The sequence below is a fragment of the Gymnoscopelus braueri genome (genome assembly GCF_963280865.1).
Source record: "Gymnoscopelus braueri genome assembly, chromosome: 5".
NCBI lineage: Eukaryota > Metazoa > Chordata > Actinopteri > Myctophiformes > Myctophidae > Gymnoscopelus > Gymnoscopelus braueri.
The window spans coordinates 14,896,448-14,916,153 of NC_137606.1; the positions used below are offsets into that span (position 1 = coordinate 14,896,448).

At 39.5% G+C, this 19,706-nt stretch overlaps 2 protein-coding genes across 3 annotated transcripts in view; one reads left to right on the top strand and one right to left on the bottom strand.

Moving 5' to 3' along the window:
- The window catches only part of hip1 (huntingtin interacting protein 1), a 56,419-nt gene extending 45,527 nt beyond the window's left edge, over positions 1–10,892 (bottom strand). Inside the window, exon 1 of one of the 2 annotated variants that reach the window (XM_080428470.1) lies at positions 10,586–10,892. In XM_080428470.1, coding sequence (XP_080284596.1) covers positions 10,586–10,705 — 120 coding nt within the window. In that variant the 5' untranslated portion in view covers positions 10,706–10,892. Of the gene's footprint in view, positions 1–3,360; positions 3,917–10,585 lie in introns of those variants that run through there. The other variant, XM_080428471.1, reaches the window with a different exon arrangement.
- Positions 10,893–13,821: 2,929 nt separating this feature from the next.
- On the top strand, positions 13,822–19,241 carry bcl7bb (BAF chromatin remodeling complex subunit BCL7B b). Its single transcript, XM_080428578.1, has 6 exons — positions 13,822–13,970; positions 14,975–15,056; positions 15,691–15,778; positions 16,221–16,379; positions 16,751–16,854; positions 18,181–19,241. Exons 1-6 carry the CDS (start codon positions 13,858–13,860, stop codon positions 18,250–18,252), a joined length of 618 nt encoding a protein of 205 aa, XP_080284704.1. The 5' UTR covers positions 13,822–13,857; the 3' UTR covers positions 18,253–19,241.
- The last annotated feature ends 465 nt before the right edge of the window (positions 19,242–19,706 follow it).

Here is a 19,706-nt window from a genome sequence, read left to right on the forward strand (position 1 = left end):
GTTCCAAAAGGTCAATACCTAAAAAGAGCCTACTGTGTAGCTTGTTTAAAGGACCGTTTTAACAATTTGCTTCTGCCATGGACATCCGTTCTAAAAGAACACTCACTCTGCACCTCTAAGAGCCTGGCTGACTCTAAAGCCTGAGTTATACTTAGCTGTGCACGGGTGTCACGCACCGAAAATAGCCGATCTACAGGCTCGTGTGAGCTTGTAGATCGGCTATTTTCTGTGTGCGACACTGGCACACAACTAAGTATAAATCAGCCTTAGGAGGAGGCAGAGAGGATACAAGACAACCCTTTCTGCGTATGCCCGCTCACTTTTCCTGTGTGTGTACTTAAGTGTGTTTCACATTTATCCAGGGAAAGAAAAAAACAAACAAAACTGCATCTAAAACCATTAGGGCCACATTTGAGGCCACTGAGATTATAGCCAGATTGAGATTATAAATGGTGGCTGTTTTTAAGCAGTCGTCTCACAGCACTGAGTGAATACATTTTTAGCAGTGCCCTCAGCGTCAGCAGGGATTGACCCCAGCAATATTGGTGCTGTGATCTCTAGACACTTAAACATGCAAACTAGCAAACATTTACCTAGTCTCTTAATGCTCCGTCTCAATGTTTTATGTAAAACACTTTGCCTTGTTGTTGAAATGTGCAATACAAATAAACTTGCCTTGCCTACAGTATGCAAATACTATTTACTGTGTATATGATCAAAATGAATAGTGTGCAGAATCATAAGCAAAACAAGCCCACAAAAATGGAATAAAAGAAGAATTAAGCACTGGGAGTGAAAAACATGAAGAATAATTATGTGAGATTATTTATCAATTAAACAACTAAAAGCTCCAACTGTGCGATCCCTTCCAGCCGAACACATTGTGCTTCTTTATTACTCCATCAATAACATTGTGTATGCCGTGATGCAGATATGCCCTGCGGGACGACGCCGTCCCCTGAAGAGACCATTAAGAGCCTGAAAACAAGGAGCTTCCTGCTCTTCAGTAGGTGACCTCAGAGCAGTGGGCTTCTGATCCTGGGGGGCAGGGGTGGAGGGCGGCAGGTGGTACTACTGAACCACACAAACACACTGTATCAGTGGCAATCAGTAGTGTATTTGTGTGGGGGGTGAAGAGGGCGTTTATAACTGTGTGTGTGCGTGCGCGCGCGTGTGTGTGTGTGTGTGTGTGTGTGTGTGTAAGAAATAGCATAATAAAAAGTTTGGCCTAAGCCCCCATGGCTGGTTTATGAGCCTCTCCTAACAGGACAGCTTTCTGTAGTCTCCTGTTGAAGGAGCCTCCCTACTGAAGCTCACTTTGCTTTGTATAACCAGTGGAGCTTCCTGGAGAACTGGTGATGTCATAGAGACACATTATAAAAGGAACATCTGTGCAGCTGAATGAGACTCCCTGGCCCACTTGCTCTTTAGTCTCCATTCAAGCTAGCATGAGCACTTCACAGCACTGTGCACTGCAGCAAGGTGATAGGTTCTGAGTGTTTTTCTTTCCAAAGAGTACAAGGATGTTGGAAAGAGTCTGAAGTGATTCAGAACCAATTACGGCATCTAAAAACATAATAATGTACCGTAGGATTAAGGTGAATGCTGCTGCAGCAAAACGTGTCCGACTCCGTATAGTTTTCTGAGCACACCTTGATGTTGGAAATTGGGCTGAAATTGCTGCTTAATTTCTTCAAGGAATCTTTTGGTATGCAATTCTGCCTCAGAGGCTTTCCCCCTTTTTAAGAGACTATCTGGCGTTGACTCTATTAACTTGCCTGGATTGTGTTTTTATACCACTATTTAGCACATAGCAGATAACCATAGCATATCGGCTGTGAAGCAACACAGACAGGCGAACAAGCAGCAACTTTTGGCAGCCCGAATCCTGTTAGATCCACAACTGTGAAACAGAGTAGTTACAAACAACAAGAAGGCTGGATTTTCTGAGATTGGTTAAGCTTTGTTCCAAATAAACTAAAACATTCACTTCAGCGGAGATTTCTCATTAAGAGAAACTTCATCACAAGATTCAGGACAAGTCTATGGAACTTGTCCCACATCAGTCAGTAACTGCAGCCAAAATGCTTTTCAAAATCAACTCGAGATGTGATTTTCCTATGAAAATGAACCTTCCATTTGCATCATTGAGCAATTTGTGGTTGGACATTGTCTTGACTTCTCCCACTGTTAAGAATCTCTGAACCCCCCTGAGCAAAGAATCATTCAAAAGTGTCTTTGTCAAGATATTATATAGTAAGCTCATCCATATTGGCAGTGAAGGTTGTTGCTTTGAGCCATATGCACCTGCTGTGGTTGACTGATATATACACACACACACACAGGTACTTATTCTTCCAGTTAACCCAACATTTACTGTAAACTCGAAGACAAAATATGTGTAAAGCTTTTTTTTTTAAACATATTTTATGTGTGTGTGTGTGTGTGTGTGTGTGTGTGTGTGTGTGTGTGTGTGTGTGGTTTTCTAATGGCAGCTAAAGCCGATCACATTAAACTTGATTCATGCGTGCGTCTATAAAGATAAACAGATAAAGCCTAAATGTGTAATCTATCTAAATGACAGTCTGTTCTTTACAGTTACACTAAATTGTTGATGAATTAGTTTTGGATCAGTAGGCATTGCAACAAGAATATACCTGCGCAAGCACTAGGCCAGTGGTTCTCAAAGTAGATTCCAGGGACTCTCTGGGTTCCTTTAGGGGTTCTAAATTGACCCTAACAAGTATGTAACTCTGACAGTACACAAATGGAACCAAATGGACCCGTTAAGGGATGTTTTGCATAGTGTACATTTGTCTGTCATTTTGTTTCGATGAATTGAGTACAATGGAAACAAGCCATAGGCTTTCTGGGGTTTAAAATCCTCTGAGCAGACCTTGTGAACTGTGCGTTCCTGTGCTTTTTTTGCAAACTGCTAATTAAGCATTCAATCAAGCAGACCTTGAAATGTAAAAGTTTAAGAACCACTGCACTTAGTCTACTCATTTATTTCAATGCCAAAAATAAATATAATTTCCGTCCAACAGACAGATTAGGAAATGTGTAATTGTCATTCGTGTCACATTTATCTTGTGCTTTGCCTGATGTGCAGCTTGGAAGTGAACCAAGGTGAACAGAAAGCCTCGTGAAATAAACGACGCATTTGTAGTTCAGTGCATTTTTTTTTACAACAAAAAAACTTCCCTAAAAACACACAATCCAGGCAACTGCTCGAGATCAACATAACTTGCATTCACTTCTATGATACTTCGCCACCACCCCCACCCTTTCACATATCTGTTGCGCCTTTTATCCTTCATGATGGGAGAATAGAATAAAGTCGAGATCTTAATCACCTACCATTTTACCAAGATCCATAGTCCCAAAAACAGCAAAGGTTCTGGTGACGCCGAAGACGAAAAAAATCTTTATTCCTACAGAATGATTTTTAGTGACGGGAAAGCGATGTGGAAAACAAATGCAACGACAGAGTGGGCCGTTAACTCAACATGTGTCCCGATTTGGTATTAAATACTCTGCAGATCGATCCTTCCGTGTCCCCGATCCGTTCCTAACCCTCCCCGGTCCTTTGGGGGTCCCTTGACGGTCCGACGTGCTCCTTTCTCCCGGTCCTATGCGTGCTGCCGAACGGCGGGGGCTGCCAGCATCCGACTGACCGAGACCAAGGAACTGAACGGTCTATAAAACGATACCACCCTCGGCATGCAGACGGGCGGCGAGTGCTATCTCCACTGGCGATACTCGCGTATTTCAACGCAATGTGAATTAAACTCCACATGTGAGCGAATACAAGTCTACATAGCGGTTACTTACAGGGCAGTGGGACACCTTTATTTTGCAAATAGCGCGCCCTCTGCTAGACAATAGCATGGACCCTGCAGAGTGGGATGGCTTAAACCCCCCCTCAGTCAATGTAGGCTACTTCCCTATAAGTACCCCATGTTGGCTCTTAGAAAAGTACTAACAGAACCCAGGGCCGGACTGGGACAGTAATTCAGGCAAGGAGTCATACATAAAGACGTTATTTCTTCTTTAAAAAGTAGGCTACAACACGTGAGGGGTATTATACACTATAGTTCTATGCAACGACCTCCGCCGTGCTGTGAGCTACAAAAACATCATGTGGCGTCATATGAGGCCACATCATTTTACAAACAGATGTTTCATCTGTTTCATGAAGCGAGGCAGCCTCGTTTCATATATGGACGATGATGACACTTCATTCTGGTGTGTGATAAAAACAACAACAAGTCTTGGTAATTCCATTATATGTATTTCAATGGTGGAAAGGAAAGGAAGGGAAGCTCATCTTACACCAAGGGAGCGATTTTAGGTAAGGGCTGCCCCCATCTGGTTCCTCTGAGATCATCAACTAAAATGTTGGTCATGTAAAATCTTTGTGTGACAACGCATCTTAACAAAAATTCAGCGAGTTCTACTGTGAGAATTAGCTAAAATAAAAAATAAATACAAGTTATTGTATTTGTGTAAATAAATTAAACCCGAATGAATGTAAGATATTATTTCTATAATTGAGACTAATTCCATCACAAGTTTCAGCAGAGATTTGGTATAATGTGCGCTCTAAGCAAGCAATTAAAGCAATTGCAATTGAAATTCAATCGAAACTTTCGATTGAATTTCAATTGTTTTTCATCTAAGTTTCCTCTTAGAGCGCACACTGCTGAATTAAAACACATGAATTGAATTTCGAATTCAATTCAATTCATGTGTTTTAATTCAGCAGTGGCTCTTAGTTTATTTTGCAGCCCAGGAGCAAGGTTTTTAAACCTACCCACTATTACTACAGGATAACCATATTGTGAGATACAAGCCTGCAGGATACAATCATGTCTGGATTACCAACCACAGACGAAAACATTAAACCAAACACTGCTATACAATAGAACAGAGCACTCACTGATAAATTGAGACCAATAATCAGCATGTTGCTCATTATACCATGTCCCCTGGGGTTGGATATTATACCCCGGGCCCTCAGACTACTCAAAACCAAACAGACAGTCTCAAGACAATGCCTGCTCTTTTCCACAGTGTCTGCTCACTTCCTGGTACAGCGTGGGCCCGTAAATGAGGCAGAGGCACAGCATTTCTCTCATACAGTGGTCCTACTCTGTCCTGTCTGTTTACACACTCTCTCCCTCTAGTCTAGTCACTGTCCTAGTCGGTCTGCTGCCCATGTATTTGACACATGTTCTAAGTTCTACTTTTGACTCCTAGTGAGTGAACAAAATTAAGAACACCCGTTCCTTCTTTGAGATTGACAGACAAATAGACAGATAGAAGCATATATGCTAACTCTCCCCTCGTATATCCCACTAAATGTTTCTGCTTTGTGGCTGGTAAAGAAAACATTCTCAATGCTCACAGTGGATGCTTGATGCCCGGTCCAACTTCTCAGGGGGAGTGAAAGAACCAAACATGACTAACGCTTGACCAACTCAAAAAATGAGCCACACAGCTGTACAGAGTGCAGTTAGGACCAGGTAGTTTACAATGGGAATGCTTTTTCCCCATTGTTTGTAATAATTAACTTTAACTTTCATTTTTGACCCATCATACAAATCAATAATGGCCCACGTCAGTTGGCATGGTCTGTGTCATATACTTTAATACAGCCTTGGGCTAATCTTCATTCTCGACAAAACGAATTCTTAGTCAACATACTCATAGGATAATAGTCATTCTATGTTGATTTTACAGTGGCTACTGGCTATTGACCTATAGACTGACAGAATTAAAGGAGCACTATGTAACTTTCCTCTTCTACCCCAGATTTGTACCTGGTTTCCTGCTAAAGTGCTGACATTTTTAGCATTGAGGTAATAGAGCCGGCCAGCTTGCTCGGGGAATAAATTGGATCTTGACCATCAGGTCAAAATTCATGTCAGATCCTGTGTCTAGGTGAGACATGACCTTTGACACGATAATGTCTCAATAGAAGAGCAGGGAGGTGAAACACAACCACCCCATTTGTATAAGTTATATTGTATTAACATACTCTACCATACAGATTGGAGAAAATTACATTTTATTTATTTTAAAAAAGTTACATAGTGAGGCTTTAAAGGATTATATCTCTAGGCTTTATAAGAGATGTGTTCATTTCTCAAGAAGTAATTTATTCAGCATGGAAAAAATAATAACAAACGACTAATGAACTAACAAAGTCTTGGTTGACTAAGACCAAAGCGACTGGTTAATCCATGACTCAGTTATGAAGGGACAGCCCTCCTGTACAATTTGCTTTATGAACAACTGATCTCTGAATTTAAAAATGAAAACAAGGTGGTGCACTTAATATAGTGAGTAGCTGTGAGTATGGGTCTGAAGCTTTGTTGCATGTGAAACAATAAAAATGTCTATTTAGCTTTTCCCTAGTGTCCCATTCAATATTGTACAAAAGCTGTTAACAACCATTTGAATCCGCTCTGTATTAAATCTATTCTTAATGCCTGTATACCTCATCGGTCCACTTTGTTTAACTCAGTGCCCTGTCACTCATGTCCAGCGCTATTAATCAACAGCCGGTCGCTCAGTGCAATGAGGCCACAAACCTCCGCCTGCTGTTTGTGCTGCCTCAGTGCTTTTAATGACCCCAGTCTCATGCTTGTGTATGTGTGTGCATACAGCTTGAACATGCATATCCTTCTATGATTCTACAAGGCTTCAGGTACAGTAGGATCAAGTAAGCCTAATTCATACTCCATCCATAGCTTTTTTGATGTTTTATACAAATCAGTTATTTCCACCAAGTAACACAGTATTACAACTAAATTTGGCTTGAAGGCAAAAAGTGTCTGGGGTACATAGTAAGTTCAACAGAGAGAGAAACAGAAAGGCGGACCCAAAGAGGGACAGAGAGAGTGAGAGGGAGTGAGATACAGATCCAAAGTGCTTGTCTGAGTCCGCCCTACTGCGTCCTGCTTGTGCCCGAGGGCTACGGCCACGCTCCTCCCCTAAATTCCACAGCTGCCAGGGCACCACACAGTACTAAAGGGGGCACAGGCAGGGGGAGCATCGATTAATACAGGTCCATAGATCCACGTAAGCACCCACACACACACACATTCATACAGATACACACACATTTATACAGATAGACACAAAGTGTACAATTACCAAAACACACAGACACACATCCACATGTTCATACACATGCAGATACTGTACACACACGCACGCACGCACGCACGCGCAGGAGTACGTAAGTAAACGGAAAAGATGAAGCTGCCAAGAAGTCTAATTTTAAGATGTTAGGCCTAATTATGTAACTGTGGTGTCACTCCATATCCCTGTCAGAAAGCTAGTATCCCAGAGGATATGAGAGGGTGCTGACGAGTCCATTCACAGGCATTCATTATGGTTGATATCATTTCAAAGATTACTACCCACACACACAAGCTTTCATTTGAAAAGAAACTTCATTTGAAAAATACCTCTGGTCTTTGACAACCCCACTGTCCTGCAATCTAGGAAACGGCAAGCAACATTCCTACATTTTGTGGCCTGGATGAAGCTTTACTGCCATAAACCTGCGTGAAATGTTTAATGCATACTGGTAGAAAGGTTACAACTAAAGCAAAATAACATACCTCCCGGGAGAATCGCAGTGAAAAACAAGGATGCCAGGAATTAAATCCCCTCAAGTCTAAATTAAAGAGGGAGCTGCTATTATGAGATAAAACATGTCATTAAAAGCAAGTACTGTGTGTTATGCCCCGCATGGTTCTTTTTATAACTTGGTGTGGACAATATGACAGAGAGGATTGTGAACACGCCCTGGTTGTTTACCCAACTGAACTCAGACAGGCAGTCTTCAAAAGTTTAAAACTGCTAGCTAGCTCGCTAGTGATACGCTGGAGCTGATGGAAAGTCTATCCAAAGTGGCAGACTGTCTGATTTAGGCAGCTTTAGAACACAACGGATATGAGATTATCTAGATTCTAGCTGATCAATGTAAAGCAGATTCAATGATTTTCTACACTACTTCGGAGTTCGGACCCTAGTCAAAGATCACACAAACAAATAAAATAGATTACAAATGATATTGAGTTGAGTTATACAATTGGAAACTCAGTAAAATAAAGAAATAGAAATATTGTATTCCTGACATACTTAAATTAGTTTGTCAATATTATTTATTAGTAAACTCAATGTAAACCGACATAAAAAAACGAACAACTAATTGTGTCATGCTTTGGTTTAGGCCAAAGTCATGTTTGAATCATGTCTGATATCTAAATGACAATATTAACATTGGACTTGTTTAATCTTGTTTTAATACTTATTACTTATCTTCATGGCAGCAGGTGAGCTGATTAACTTGGATTGCCATTTGCCAAATACAAAGCTCTTCCTCACTCAATACATTTATGTCAGATTAATGTAGCAGTATTAAATGTATGGAACAAGAATCCTAATCCAATGAAACCTGATTCCCTTTGCTACAATAACCCTACCATACTGTAGCTGCATGCAATACCACAGCATGAGAAGAAGCTGTGTACGTGCATGCATGAACTTGTTGTTTGTGTTATTGATAACCCTGTTGCCTCAGTATACTTTTGGAGAATTGTACCTCAGCCTGACAGTGACCTAGTGACCAGGCTTGGCTTCTGACACAGAAAGCCACGCATGTGTCTCTCAGAGCCTCTAATACCATCCTGCTACTGTCTGGGTCAGGGGGGGGTGGCTTGAAGCATTACACCAACTAATTTAGACACAGAAACTCTTCACACATTGCACTGTAGATGGCACTGACTAACGGTCACTATAAATGCTGAGTTTCAGCTGTTAGTTGACAGGTTGGAAAACTAGCAGCACTAGCAGGGCAATTCAAAGAGGCCTGATTCATCTGACCTACTTACCCCCACCCCACCCTCTGGTTTGGGAGGGGAGACCACCAGACAGGCTGGCAGGAAGCGGTAGTCTCTCTCTCTCTCTCCACAGCTTAGCAGCAGCCTGCACATGCTCAGTGGGAGTGTTGTTTTCCTGACTTCAGATAAAGTCGCATACAGCTCTTTAACTTATATGGCATTCATTAGTCAGCACCATCTAAACCAGTGGTTCTCAACCTTTTCAGGCTGTGACCCCCAAAACTAATCATAACTGGGGACCCTCCACCCTGACAAGCACTTGGAATGTATAGGCATGACATTTCGTTTGACTCTGTTCCAGATAAATATTGTGAAAAAGGTACAAGCTAAAAACGCCTCGTGAGCTTGTAGATCTGCTATTTTCAAAATGTTTGCCTTTATAGTATAGTTTGTTGGTTACTATTGATGGAAAAAATCATGTGCGGACCACTGGCCTACAGTGTAGCCTACAGTTCACTAAAAAAGCCTTCCACAGCTGCCAATTAATGGTAGAGCTATTATAGAGATATATGCCATCCGGTTTCTGTGCATAGTCAAAAAAAACAACACTCGAAGGGACATTGACCTACATTTCAACAGCTCTTTTGTTTTTATAGTGGGCTCACTGATATCTCTGTTTATCACAGCGTCAAATGTAGGCTACATCGGTCACTGGAACTACGTGGTACAATCATGCATAAATAAACTGTATGAATGGCATAGTATATCTTTATGATCAACTTGAATGCAAAATAACTCCATACAAGCTGTAAATGCCAGCATACATGCACCATCGTATTTAAATGTGATCTCAGTGTAGTACACAATATTGCGGTTCATGCCTTGAAGATGGCTCCGAATCTAATTATAATAGGCTACAGTAAATACACAGCCCTTGGTTTGGAACATGACAGTAAAGATCCTAACGCTGTTCCACTGGACACTGTCCACCCAGACCGAGCGACCGACCGAGGCTGTATGGGCTGTACACCCATGCCCCCATGGATCACAAGACGCTCATCTGTCATGACAGTCATGGATGAACTTCAACATAGTGTTTGCACTTTCTCCCTTTTTGGCCCGTACATCTACATTAACGTTCAGATTTCAAATATAAAATGCTTACACCATGGCCACGGATGTTACAATTATGTTCGGGCCCTCAAGAAGTACCCGTATTTTCCGTATTGTTCAATAAAAAGTATTTCAATCCGATTGGTGGCCACTTTCTCATAGAGTTATAATGTATCAGAGTGCAGTACACCTCCCAACTGATAGGGTCGCGTAGTTGAAAGTACAAGGAGAAAATAGGGAGAAAATGGCCACCGATAGGATTAAAATGCTTTTTATTGAACACTACGGAAAATACGGGTACTTCTGAGGGCCCGTACTGAATTGTAACATCCGTGGCCATGGGGTAAGCACTTTATATTTGAAATCTGAACGTTTATGTAGAAGTACGGGCCAAAATGGAAGAACTCACAAACACCAGGATGAAGTTCATCCATGACTGTCATGTAATATATGACAGTCATGTATGTATCAAGGGACTGTACTGTCCACCCAGCCCGAACAGGGGGCTGTTAGTACACCCATGCCCCAACAGTAAATATGGCATTTTTCCAGCTTTTCTTCTTATAATACATAAATGTAACTTAAATAATCTTTTCTTTTTCGTACTGTACCTGGCCTCGCTCAAAGTTCTCCTTCTCAAGTTCTAGACTGTTGGCACCACCGGTCCGCGATCGGATCACTTTGGGGATAGCGTTCGGTACTTGCTGCATGGAGCTTTTCACTCGGTCCATTGTTGTCTGGTTCAAATCTCAGATGAGCACGATATAAAGGAGGACAAAATTAAAACTCCTCATAAATGTACCGTCAAAATAAATGGTACGTTAACTATAACGGTCCATCATGCTGTACTTGAGTTATTGCAACGCGATCATTTGGATCCTCAGTCAGTCCAACGCCCCAGACAGCGTCAGCCGCATGAAAACTACACAGACCCATGATGAGCCAGACATGTCAGCGTTGCCAGGTTTTGTGAGAGAAATAAGCAACCAGGCCTAGGAAAACAAGCCCAAAAGAACATGAGCACTTTAAATCTATATGCATCGCCTATTTGAAAATAGCTGATCTACAAGCTACAAGTTTCAAAAAAAATCTTGCAATAAAATGTGGAATATTTGGAAAGTTTTTGAAATATTCTAACAACACTAATGCTCCCCTGTGGCACAAAACATTTTCATGGAAATATTTGAGAACCACTGGTTTAAATAATAATTAAACAAGCTTAAATAAGCAAATTACACTTTAGAAACGAGACCAAAAAAACGCAAGCCGCAACTACCAATATTTACAAGCAACTTGGCAGCCGACATGGCAACACTGTTGTGTATCGTAAAGTCACCTTATTTCTAACTCTATGAAAGTTACCCATTACCTCAACCACTTCCGGTACAATGTTTTCATAATAAATAATAATAAATAAATAAAATTCTACACATCATTTGGTAAATGTAATAAAAACCAGCGGTGGAAAAAGTACTCAATTGTTTTACTTAAGTAAAAGTATCAATACGGCAATGTAGAAATACTACAAGTAAAATTTACTTGAGTAAAAGTACAAATTAAAGTATTATAAAAATATACTTAAAGTACAAAAGTAAAAGTACTCATTATGCAGAAATGTAAAAAAAATAAAAAAATCTTTTGAAAATAGCAGATCTAAAGCTCACATTGCGTTGCGATGCAACGCATTGTGAGCTTGTAGATCGGCTATTTTCAAATGGCCGTGGGGTAATGTATGTTTTGAAAATCAAAATCTACAAAGTGACTAGTAACTAAAGTTTTCAAATAATTGTAGAGGAGTAAAAGTACAATTGGCCTCTGAGATGTAGTGGAGTAGAAGTAAAAGTACTGAAAATTGGAAATACTCCATAAAGTAAAAAGTAAATGTACTTAGTTACTTTCCACCACTGATAAAAACAATGTTGTTTTTACTTGAGCGTACTTTACTTATCGTTGTTATCAGAAAAGTATACTTTATTTAGTACTTTTATTTTTTTCCCAGATGACAAAACATAACTAATTTCGGCTTACGCGCGTTCGAAAATTACGCACCGGAGCACACTCGCCTATTAGTTTGTATTGGCCAGTGTGTTCAGTGCTGTATTTTCGAACGCGCCTAAACTGTCTGTCTTAAATGCAACAGTGGTGAACAGCAGTATTTTCCTCAGAGATGTAGGCCTAGTGGAGTAGAAGTAAAAGTATTGAAAATTGGAAATACTCCTGTAAAGTAAAAATAGATCAAAATTGTACTTAAGTACAGTACTTGAGTACATGTACTTAGTTACTTTCCACCACTGCTGTCAAATTCAATAACATTAATTACTCGTCAAGTCACCTTAGTAAGCGCCATAGTAAGCATCGTAACTTCCGGTTAGGGTAGTTCAAAATAAGATACATGTTTACTACTGTGTAGGAATGTGTTGTGTAGTCTACAACACATTCCTACACAGTAATAAACATGTATCTTATTTTTAACTACTATTATTATTTCCTACAACTTGTAGGAAATAATTATAGTAATAATAGTAAGCAGAGCCATATGATAGTAAGATGCCAAATATAAAGAAAGTGATCTATATTATATTATAACTAGCAACTCAAGTTTTCAAATAATTGTAGTGGAGTAAAAGTACAATATTTGCCTCTGAGATGTAGTGGGGTAGAAGTAAAAGTATGGAAAATTGGAAATACTGTATAAATGTATTGACTTTGCAAACTGTTAATAAAGTATTCAATCAATGAATCAATCACACCACTTCTTTCATCCTACTGAATAAAAGTCCCATTTTATGACTCGATGCTGCCCCCAGCTGGTCAAACATTAAAACATTATCTTACATGTGCCTTCATGAGTAGTGGGGGTATTTCTTTGTAAATTTAACACGTATTACTACAATTATTTAAGGAACTAATTTAAAACATCATTTTTACAGGGGGAAAGGTATATAGCCTGTCTTTAGCTGTTGGATAGCTTCTATAATATAAGCTCATTGACTATTCAAAAGTATATGCCAACAGCATCATGCATATTAATTCTATGTATTTTACTCGTGTTCAGCCTATAGATATTATATGCGAATATAATCAACAATGCACATTGTCATATTTTGTACTTTATAAACGTAGGCCTACATTATTTTACCAGGGATAGTTTGTAATCAGTAGTAACTTTAGTCATGACCTTAGGGCAGGGGTCTTCAACAGGGGTCCTGGATCCCTAGGGGGTCCTCAGAGTTACTACAGATTTTACTACATTAAATCTGTGTGATAGGATTCATTTTTTTCTTCGACCCTAGCATCCCTATTCTGAGGGGAACATTAGCCGAAAATAGCAGATCTACAAACTCACAACGCCTCCTGCTGCAAGGCGTTGTGTGCTTGTCATAGAGTTAAAAATAAGGTGCTTTAAGGTCGGCTATATTCGGCAAATAGGTTTGGTGTAGAGGGGAAAAAGAGCAGATCTAGTACAGAGCCAACGGTCAAGTTTACTATTGTATTGAGGGTTTCAGTGATTCAATGTCTGAAATAAACAACAACATTAATTCACACAGCACTGATAGTCTGTCTGAAGCTATCTATGAAATCTATAAAAAACGTTTGATCTGCATCCAATATGTAGTGTGTGTGTGTGGGGGGGGGTCCCTGCTTCATCTCTCAATCAGCTAAGGGGTCCTTGGCCTGAAAAACGTTGAAGACCCCTGCCATAGGGTCATGACTGCATATTGGTGCAGTGACCCAATGCAAATCCACTCAAGACCGATAGGGATGAACGGAAAAAGAAAAAAAGAAAACTCGAGACGAGGAAATCATTAAACCTCGCGAGACTGCCACTGTAACTGAGGAGTGGGGCTTGGTTGGTGTTAAACTTTTCAGATGCATTCTGTAGATGAATCATAACAACAGCAAGATGTCTGGACGATCAGGACGCGCTGAGACCCGAAGTCGTGCTAAAGATGATATCAAAAAGGTCTTGGCAGCCATTGAGAAAGTGCGGAAATGGTATGTCGGTCAGTGAAGGAGAAAATATGGGGGTAAAGTGTTTGTTACATTGTAGCCTTAACATCTGCAGCGACGCTCAATAAACTTCACTCGTAAAAGTTTAATGATGGACTGAAACAATGACCAATAGGGTCCCCGCTCTTCAGAGAGGAGGCGGGACTAAGAGATTTTTTTCCGCCATGAGCTGTCAAAATGGCTACAGTATCTCATGCTGCATGCTACAGTCATTAACATGATCGTATTCGAATGTTCTTCATGATGGGGAAGGGGAGGGGGAGTGGGGCTAGGAACGGGTTCTCCACTTGTCTAATTCAGGGATCTTCAACGTTTTTCAGGCCAAGGACCCCCTGTCTGAGAGAGAGATGAAGCAGGGACCCCCCTCCCCCCCACTAGTACATGTTGGATAGAATTATGTTGCAGATTAAACCTTTTCATAGATTTCATAGATAGCATCATATATTGACTATCAGTGCTGTGTGAATTAATGTTGTTGTTTATTTCAGACATTTAATCACTGAAACCCTCAATACATAGTAAAACTTGACTGTCTCTGTAGTCTGTGCTTGATCTGCTCTTTTTTCCCTCTACACCACTCTTTGCTGAAAATAGCAGATCTACAAGCTCACAACGCCTCCCGCTGCGAGGCGTTGTGTGCTTGTAGATAGGCTATTTTCGGCTAATGTTCCCCTCAGAATAGGGATTCTAGGGTTGAAGTGGTTAGGGTTGAAAGATTTGGTGGCCCAGCCCCCCTGTAGTAGCTCTGACCCCCTGTTGAAGACCCCTGGTCTAATTCATGCATTCAATCCGCATATAGGTTACCATAAGCAATGTTATGAAAATATGTTTTCTCGTTTTTGAATAAAAGACCTGAATAGCCTAGTGCTGTATTTTTAGACCATGCAATAAAAACGAAAAAAAAAAGAGTTCAGCGTTAAACTTAAGCAAAATCTCCTTAATTTAACATCTTTAGATTCTTAAAAAAACCAAAACAATTTCATTCACAGGGAGAAGAAGTGGGTGACAGTTGGGGACACATCCTTACGCATATTCAAGTGGGTACCAGTAACAGAAAGAGAAACAAAGCAGGTAGGCCTATATGCCATAGCCTGTACATCATAACGTCTATGTGTTTGCACCCCTGTGCAGTATGAGTGTTATTTTTATTAAAAAAATGTTTGTTTTATAGCTCTATATTCCCACATCATTACTATAGTGTTTGTTCAGTAACAATAACCAGAGCTGGTATACCAACCTGAATAAGAATACAAATAAAATAAAAATAATAATATATATATCTGTCTCTGTATATATATATATATATATATATATATATATATATATATATATATATATATATATATATATATATATATATACACATGTATATAAATTCTCAGGTCGGGATACACATTTCATCCAATGAGTAGAGAGAACTCCTCATTGGATGACATTTGAAGTGATGAAACAAATAAATGAGCAGATAAAATTGGAACTGGAACACATGCTGATCTTTGTGGGGTTCTCTGTTCTTTCCTGATTCCGTTTAATAAAGAGCCGGTTCCGAGACAGTGAGACCCCTGTTAATGAACAAACAGGGGCTCTATATCAGAATATAGAGCTTGAACTATTTAACAAAAAACTATTGTTTGAACTAACAAAACTCTTCCAGCACCTTTATTAACTCTTGTCTAAAAACAAAATCACTTTTCCTGTGTACCAGATATATAGAACCAAAACCGCCGGTGGAGATGTTAGAGGATTGAAAGATGTGGTCTTAGAAAACACCAACTCTTTACTGGATTTCCAGGGTGAGTACCATGTCCGTGATCATGTTTATGACACCAGTCTCAAAAATATAATTCTACTCACCTTACACCACTAATTAAAATTGCTGGACCACTGCAAGCCAAAAATAAAGCATTTGGAAGGTTTTTGAAGTGACATGTTCTTTTCCTCTCTGGAAACAAGAAATGTTTACTACAATTTACAACGTAATAATATTGCTTTGGTGTGAAACCCAGCAAAGGTACAGGACACAGAGGTATGGCCGTGTTGTGGGATTGTGAAACAACCATATCTGTGAATAACACCTGAAACTGATGATATCTGCTCATCAGGGTCTCTGGGAAAACTGAGTGAACATATTAGAAGCTTGAGAAAAAAGACATCTGAAAAAAAGACAAGCTCTAATAACACATAACATATGCTGAGTTGAGTGTAAATATGGCTCTTCTGTGCTGTTAATTGCAGATGAAAACAGCAACCAGAGTTTCCTGTCTGATGTTTACCAGCCTAAAATGGACAACAGCAGCAGCACCTCCAGCTCTCAGCAAGTCAGCCCTCCACACACCTCCAACCTCCGCAGTGAAGACTCTCAGCCACCCATGTTGGGCCAAGAGAGTGTGGATGGCAAGTAGAGGCAGGGTTTAGCTATTTATTGAGAGGGAGAGAGAGAAAAAACAAAATGGTTTCAAAGCATCAGCCTGCAGTGTAGAATGGATGATATTGGGAAAGTGTTGGCTTCTTCCTTTATATTCAAGAATTTGTGTATTTATAAACTTAACATGTATAATATATATATTTGTATGTATAATGCATTTGTCACATATCATTTCATCTTATAGAGACATTACAGCTGTTTTAACTAATAATGTATGCATATACATTTAGATTGTGTTATTATACTAGTTTAACATTGGAAATGTAATGTTAAATGCATATACCTTCACATGAACTCTATGTTATGCCGTGTCTAACTTCATGTTTAATGCTGACCTTAGAACCCATCCATCCAGGACCAGATGGAGCTGATGAGCCTCCTACGTTAATCAAGGAGGACCTTTTGTCATCGGGCACTGCTAGACGAAGTGCCCCAAGCACACAGGTTAATTATATAATAATAATAATTATTATTATTATCTATGGACATGGATGAATATTTTGTTTGCTATTAGTTTGCCTAATGACAATTTACAATATCATCAGTGTTACAGTATGTGCATAATTAAGATGAGTGTTTTCCTTAATTTATATTCAGCCCTGCATCCCTTGAAACGAAACAAATTAACTCCGCCAGGCAGGCAGGAATGGCCAGGAGGCGGACATTATGTTTTCGCCCCCAGTGTGTGTGTCTGTGAACAGCTATGTCAGGCACCGCTGGACCGATCGGTGTGAAACTGTGAACGCACACACCCAATAGGCTACGATTTCACTTACACTGTTTGTTGCCAAAACGTAATTCTTTCCACCAAATTAATAATAACAATAATAAACTTTATTTGTATAGCACCTTTCATGACATGAAATGTAGCTCAAAGTGCTTTACAGAGCAAGAATACAATTACAGAAAAAGTACAACTAATTTAACAATAAAGCAAAAAAGAAAAGCAAAAGCATAAAACAACATTAAAATAAAAGTAGTGAGAAAAAAGACATGAATAACAACACAGAGATTTAAAAATGAACTAAAAGCAAGAGTGAAGAAATAGGTCTTGAGCTGTGCTTTAAAGCTATCCACAGAGGCTGCCTGTCTTAGGTGTAATGGGAGTTTATTCCACGCCGTCGGCCCGTAGAAGCAGAATGCTGCTTCGCCGTGTTTTTTATATGTCATTGTAGGCACTTTGAGCAGGTCAGCAGTGCTCTAGATTAGAAGACCTGAGGGGCCAGTTTGGAACATATCTAGGCAGGCAGTCATAGAGGTAGAAAGATGCCAGACCATTTAGAGCTTTATAAACAAGTAAAATCATTTAAAAATCAATCCTAAAAACAACCGGGAGCCAATGTAGAGAGGCTAGAACTGGAGTAATATGTTCTCTCGTCTTAGTTTTAGGCTAAGATGGTCTCGTGAGTCATGACAATACCACTGCCTATTTCTTACAAAAAACGGCAGATATCATGAACCCAACATCCGATCGTACCCTAACTGGAATTGCATGTTGACGGGCATCTATGGAGCGCTCCTCCAAAACCCCAAAGGGGCAGCCACAAACGCAAACAATTGCACCGTCTATCGTACAAATTCTATTTCCCTGCGGTTTCCTCGTGTCCTGATGGCTGCACCACACGATTGACACAGATCAGGGTAGGCCTGGCAGAGATCTACGCTTTGAGGAGCACAATTTTCTAGTTGGAACTATATTGTTACATGACATTGATATAAAATTGCATTAAATCTCCCATTGAATATTTGTTTTTCCATTTAATTCAACAGGAAGAGGTGGATGGATCTGGAGCACCTCCTTTGAAGAAGATTTGCACAGGAGAGAATGGTGTTCTGAGATAACTTATTCAGATTTCAGTTTAGTAAAAAAAAGAAAAATGCATACAGTGCCTGTTGTCAGTTTTAGTATACGCTCTGCTTCGACACAATGTTATGCATTAACTTTTAAATTCTCTTTGTCTTTGAATTTCATTCCAAGAATTGTTTTGATACATTTGCACATATGCCGCTCATGAAGTTACATTGAACAAGATAAAGAAGCATATATGGCAAGTTCTTTGTACACAAGTATTTATCACCTTGTAACCAAGTTTCATCTAATTTCTTTATGAATGAGGATGATAATAAGTTTCCCATTAATCCGGTTGCTTATTAAATGGTTTGATGCGCATGAAACTTAACAGAATGTATGTCTGGAGCACAATTACAACAATGTTTATACATTAATGATTAGTTTGAGCTAATCATTTCTAATGTTAAACAATATTCTACTTTGTAATAAGACATGAAATTCTAGCTTCATTGGCAGAGGTGTTGTAGTAGTCTGCTATTTCTATTTTCACTTACATTTTTATGTGCTGCATGCTTTGAAGTTATTATATTGTAATTTGGTTATTTTGGTTACCTTCATAGAAAGTATTCAAAAGATACCTTTGTTTGTGTTTTGTTGATAAATGTTTAGATGTGCCTAGAATTACAAGTACAATGTCCATTTTAGACTGTAGGCTTTCAATACAGCTCTTTCCTCTGAAGCTTTTATCTCCCTTTATGCACATTAGAATATGGTCATCTACACAACTCTTGCTCTGTGGCTTTTTTCTGTATAGAACATTATTGTGAACAAGAATCTTCTATATTCTTGATATGGCCATGTTTGACGTTTTATCCCCAAAGAACTGATGTTCTAGCTGTCACCAATTCGTTTTTTTCTCATTTTTTTTCTTTTTGTGTCACTGCTATTACATTGACAACGATCGACATCTTATCAAATCTGTTGGGTTGATATGACAGATTTTTGTAAACCTCAATAAATGTGACTTTTTGATTCTGTTTATCTTTATTATTATTATTTGTAATGCCACTGGCCTTGGGAATGTGTCTTTCATTGTCCCTATGCCAATGCTCATGATGTGCTATTGTCTAATTGACGTTGGTTAGACTCGAACCAATGTCTTTCAAAATGGTGTCCTCAATCATGAATGTCTTAGAAGCACACATGAAGATTCAAGATAATAAGATTGACGTTTAAGTGTACACCCATATTATTACTGACTAAGAAAGCTTTTATAGGTTTTTGTGTGACAAATGGACCGGGACTTGTTTATTGTCGCAACCTGACCTCTAACCTGTCATTATATATTATATAAGGGGCGTGACTTACTTCAAGGGGTGGTTTGAATTTGACAATAGACAGTTGTAATGACCAATGAATAACTGTTGGAAGCCACAATGGCCGAGGGCGCTGTACTCACTAGACCAATCAAATGAGCCAGAGGGCGGGACGGTGCTGCGTGCTG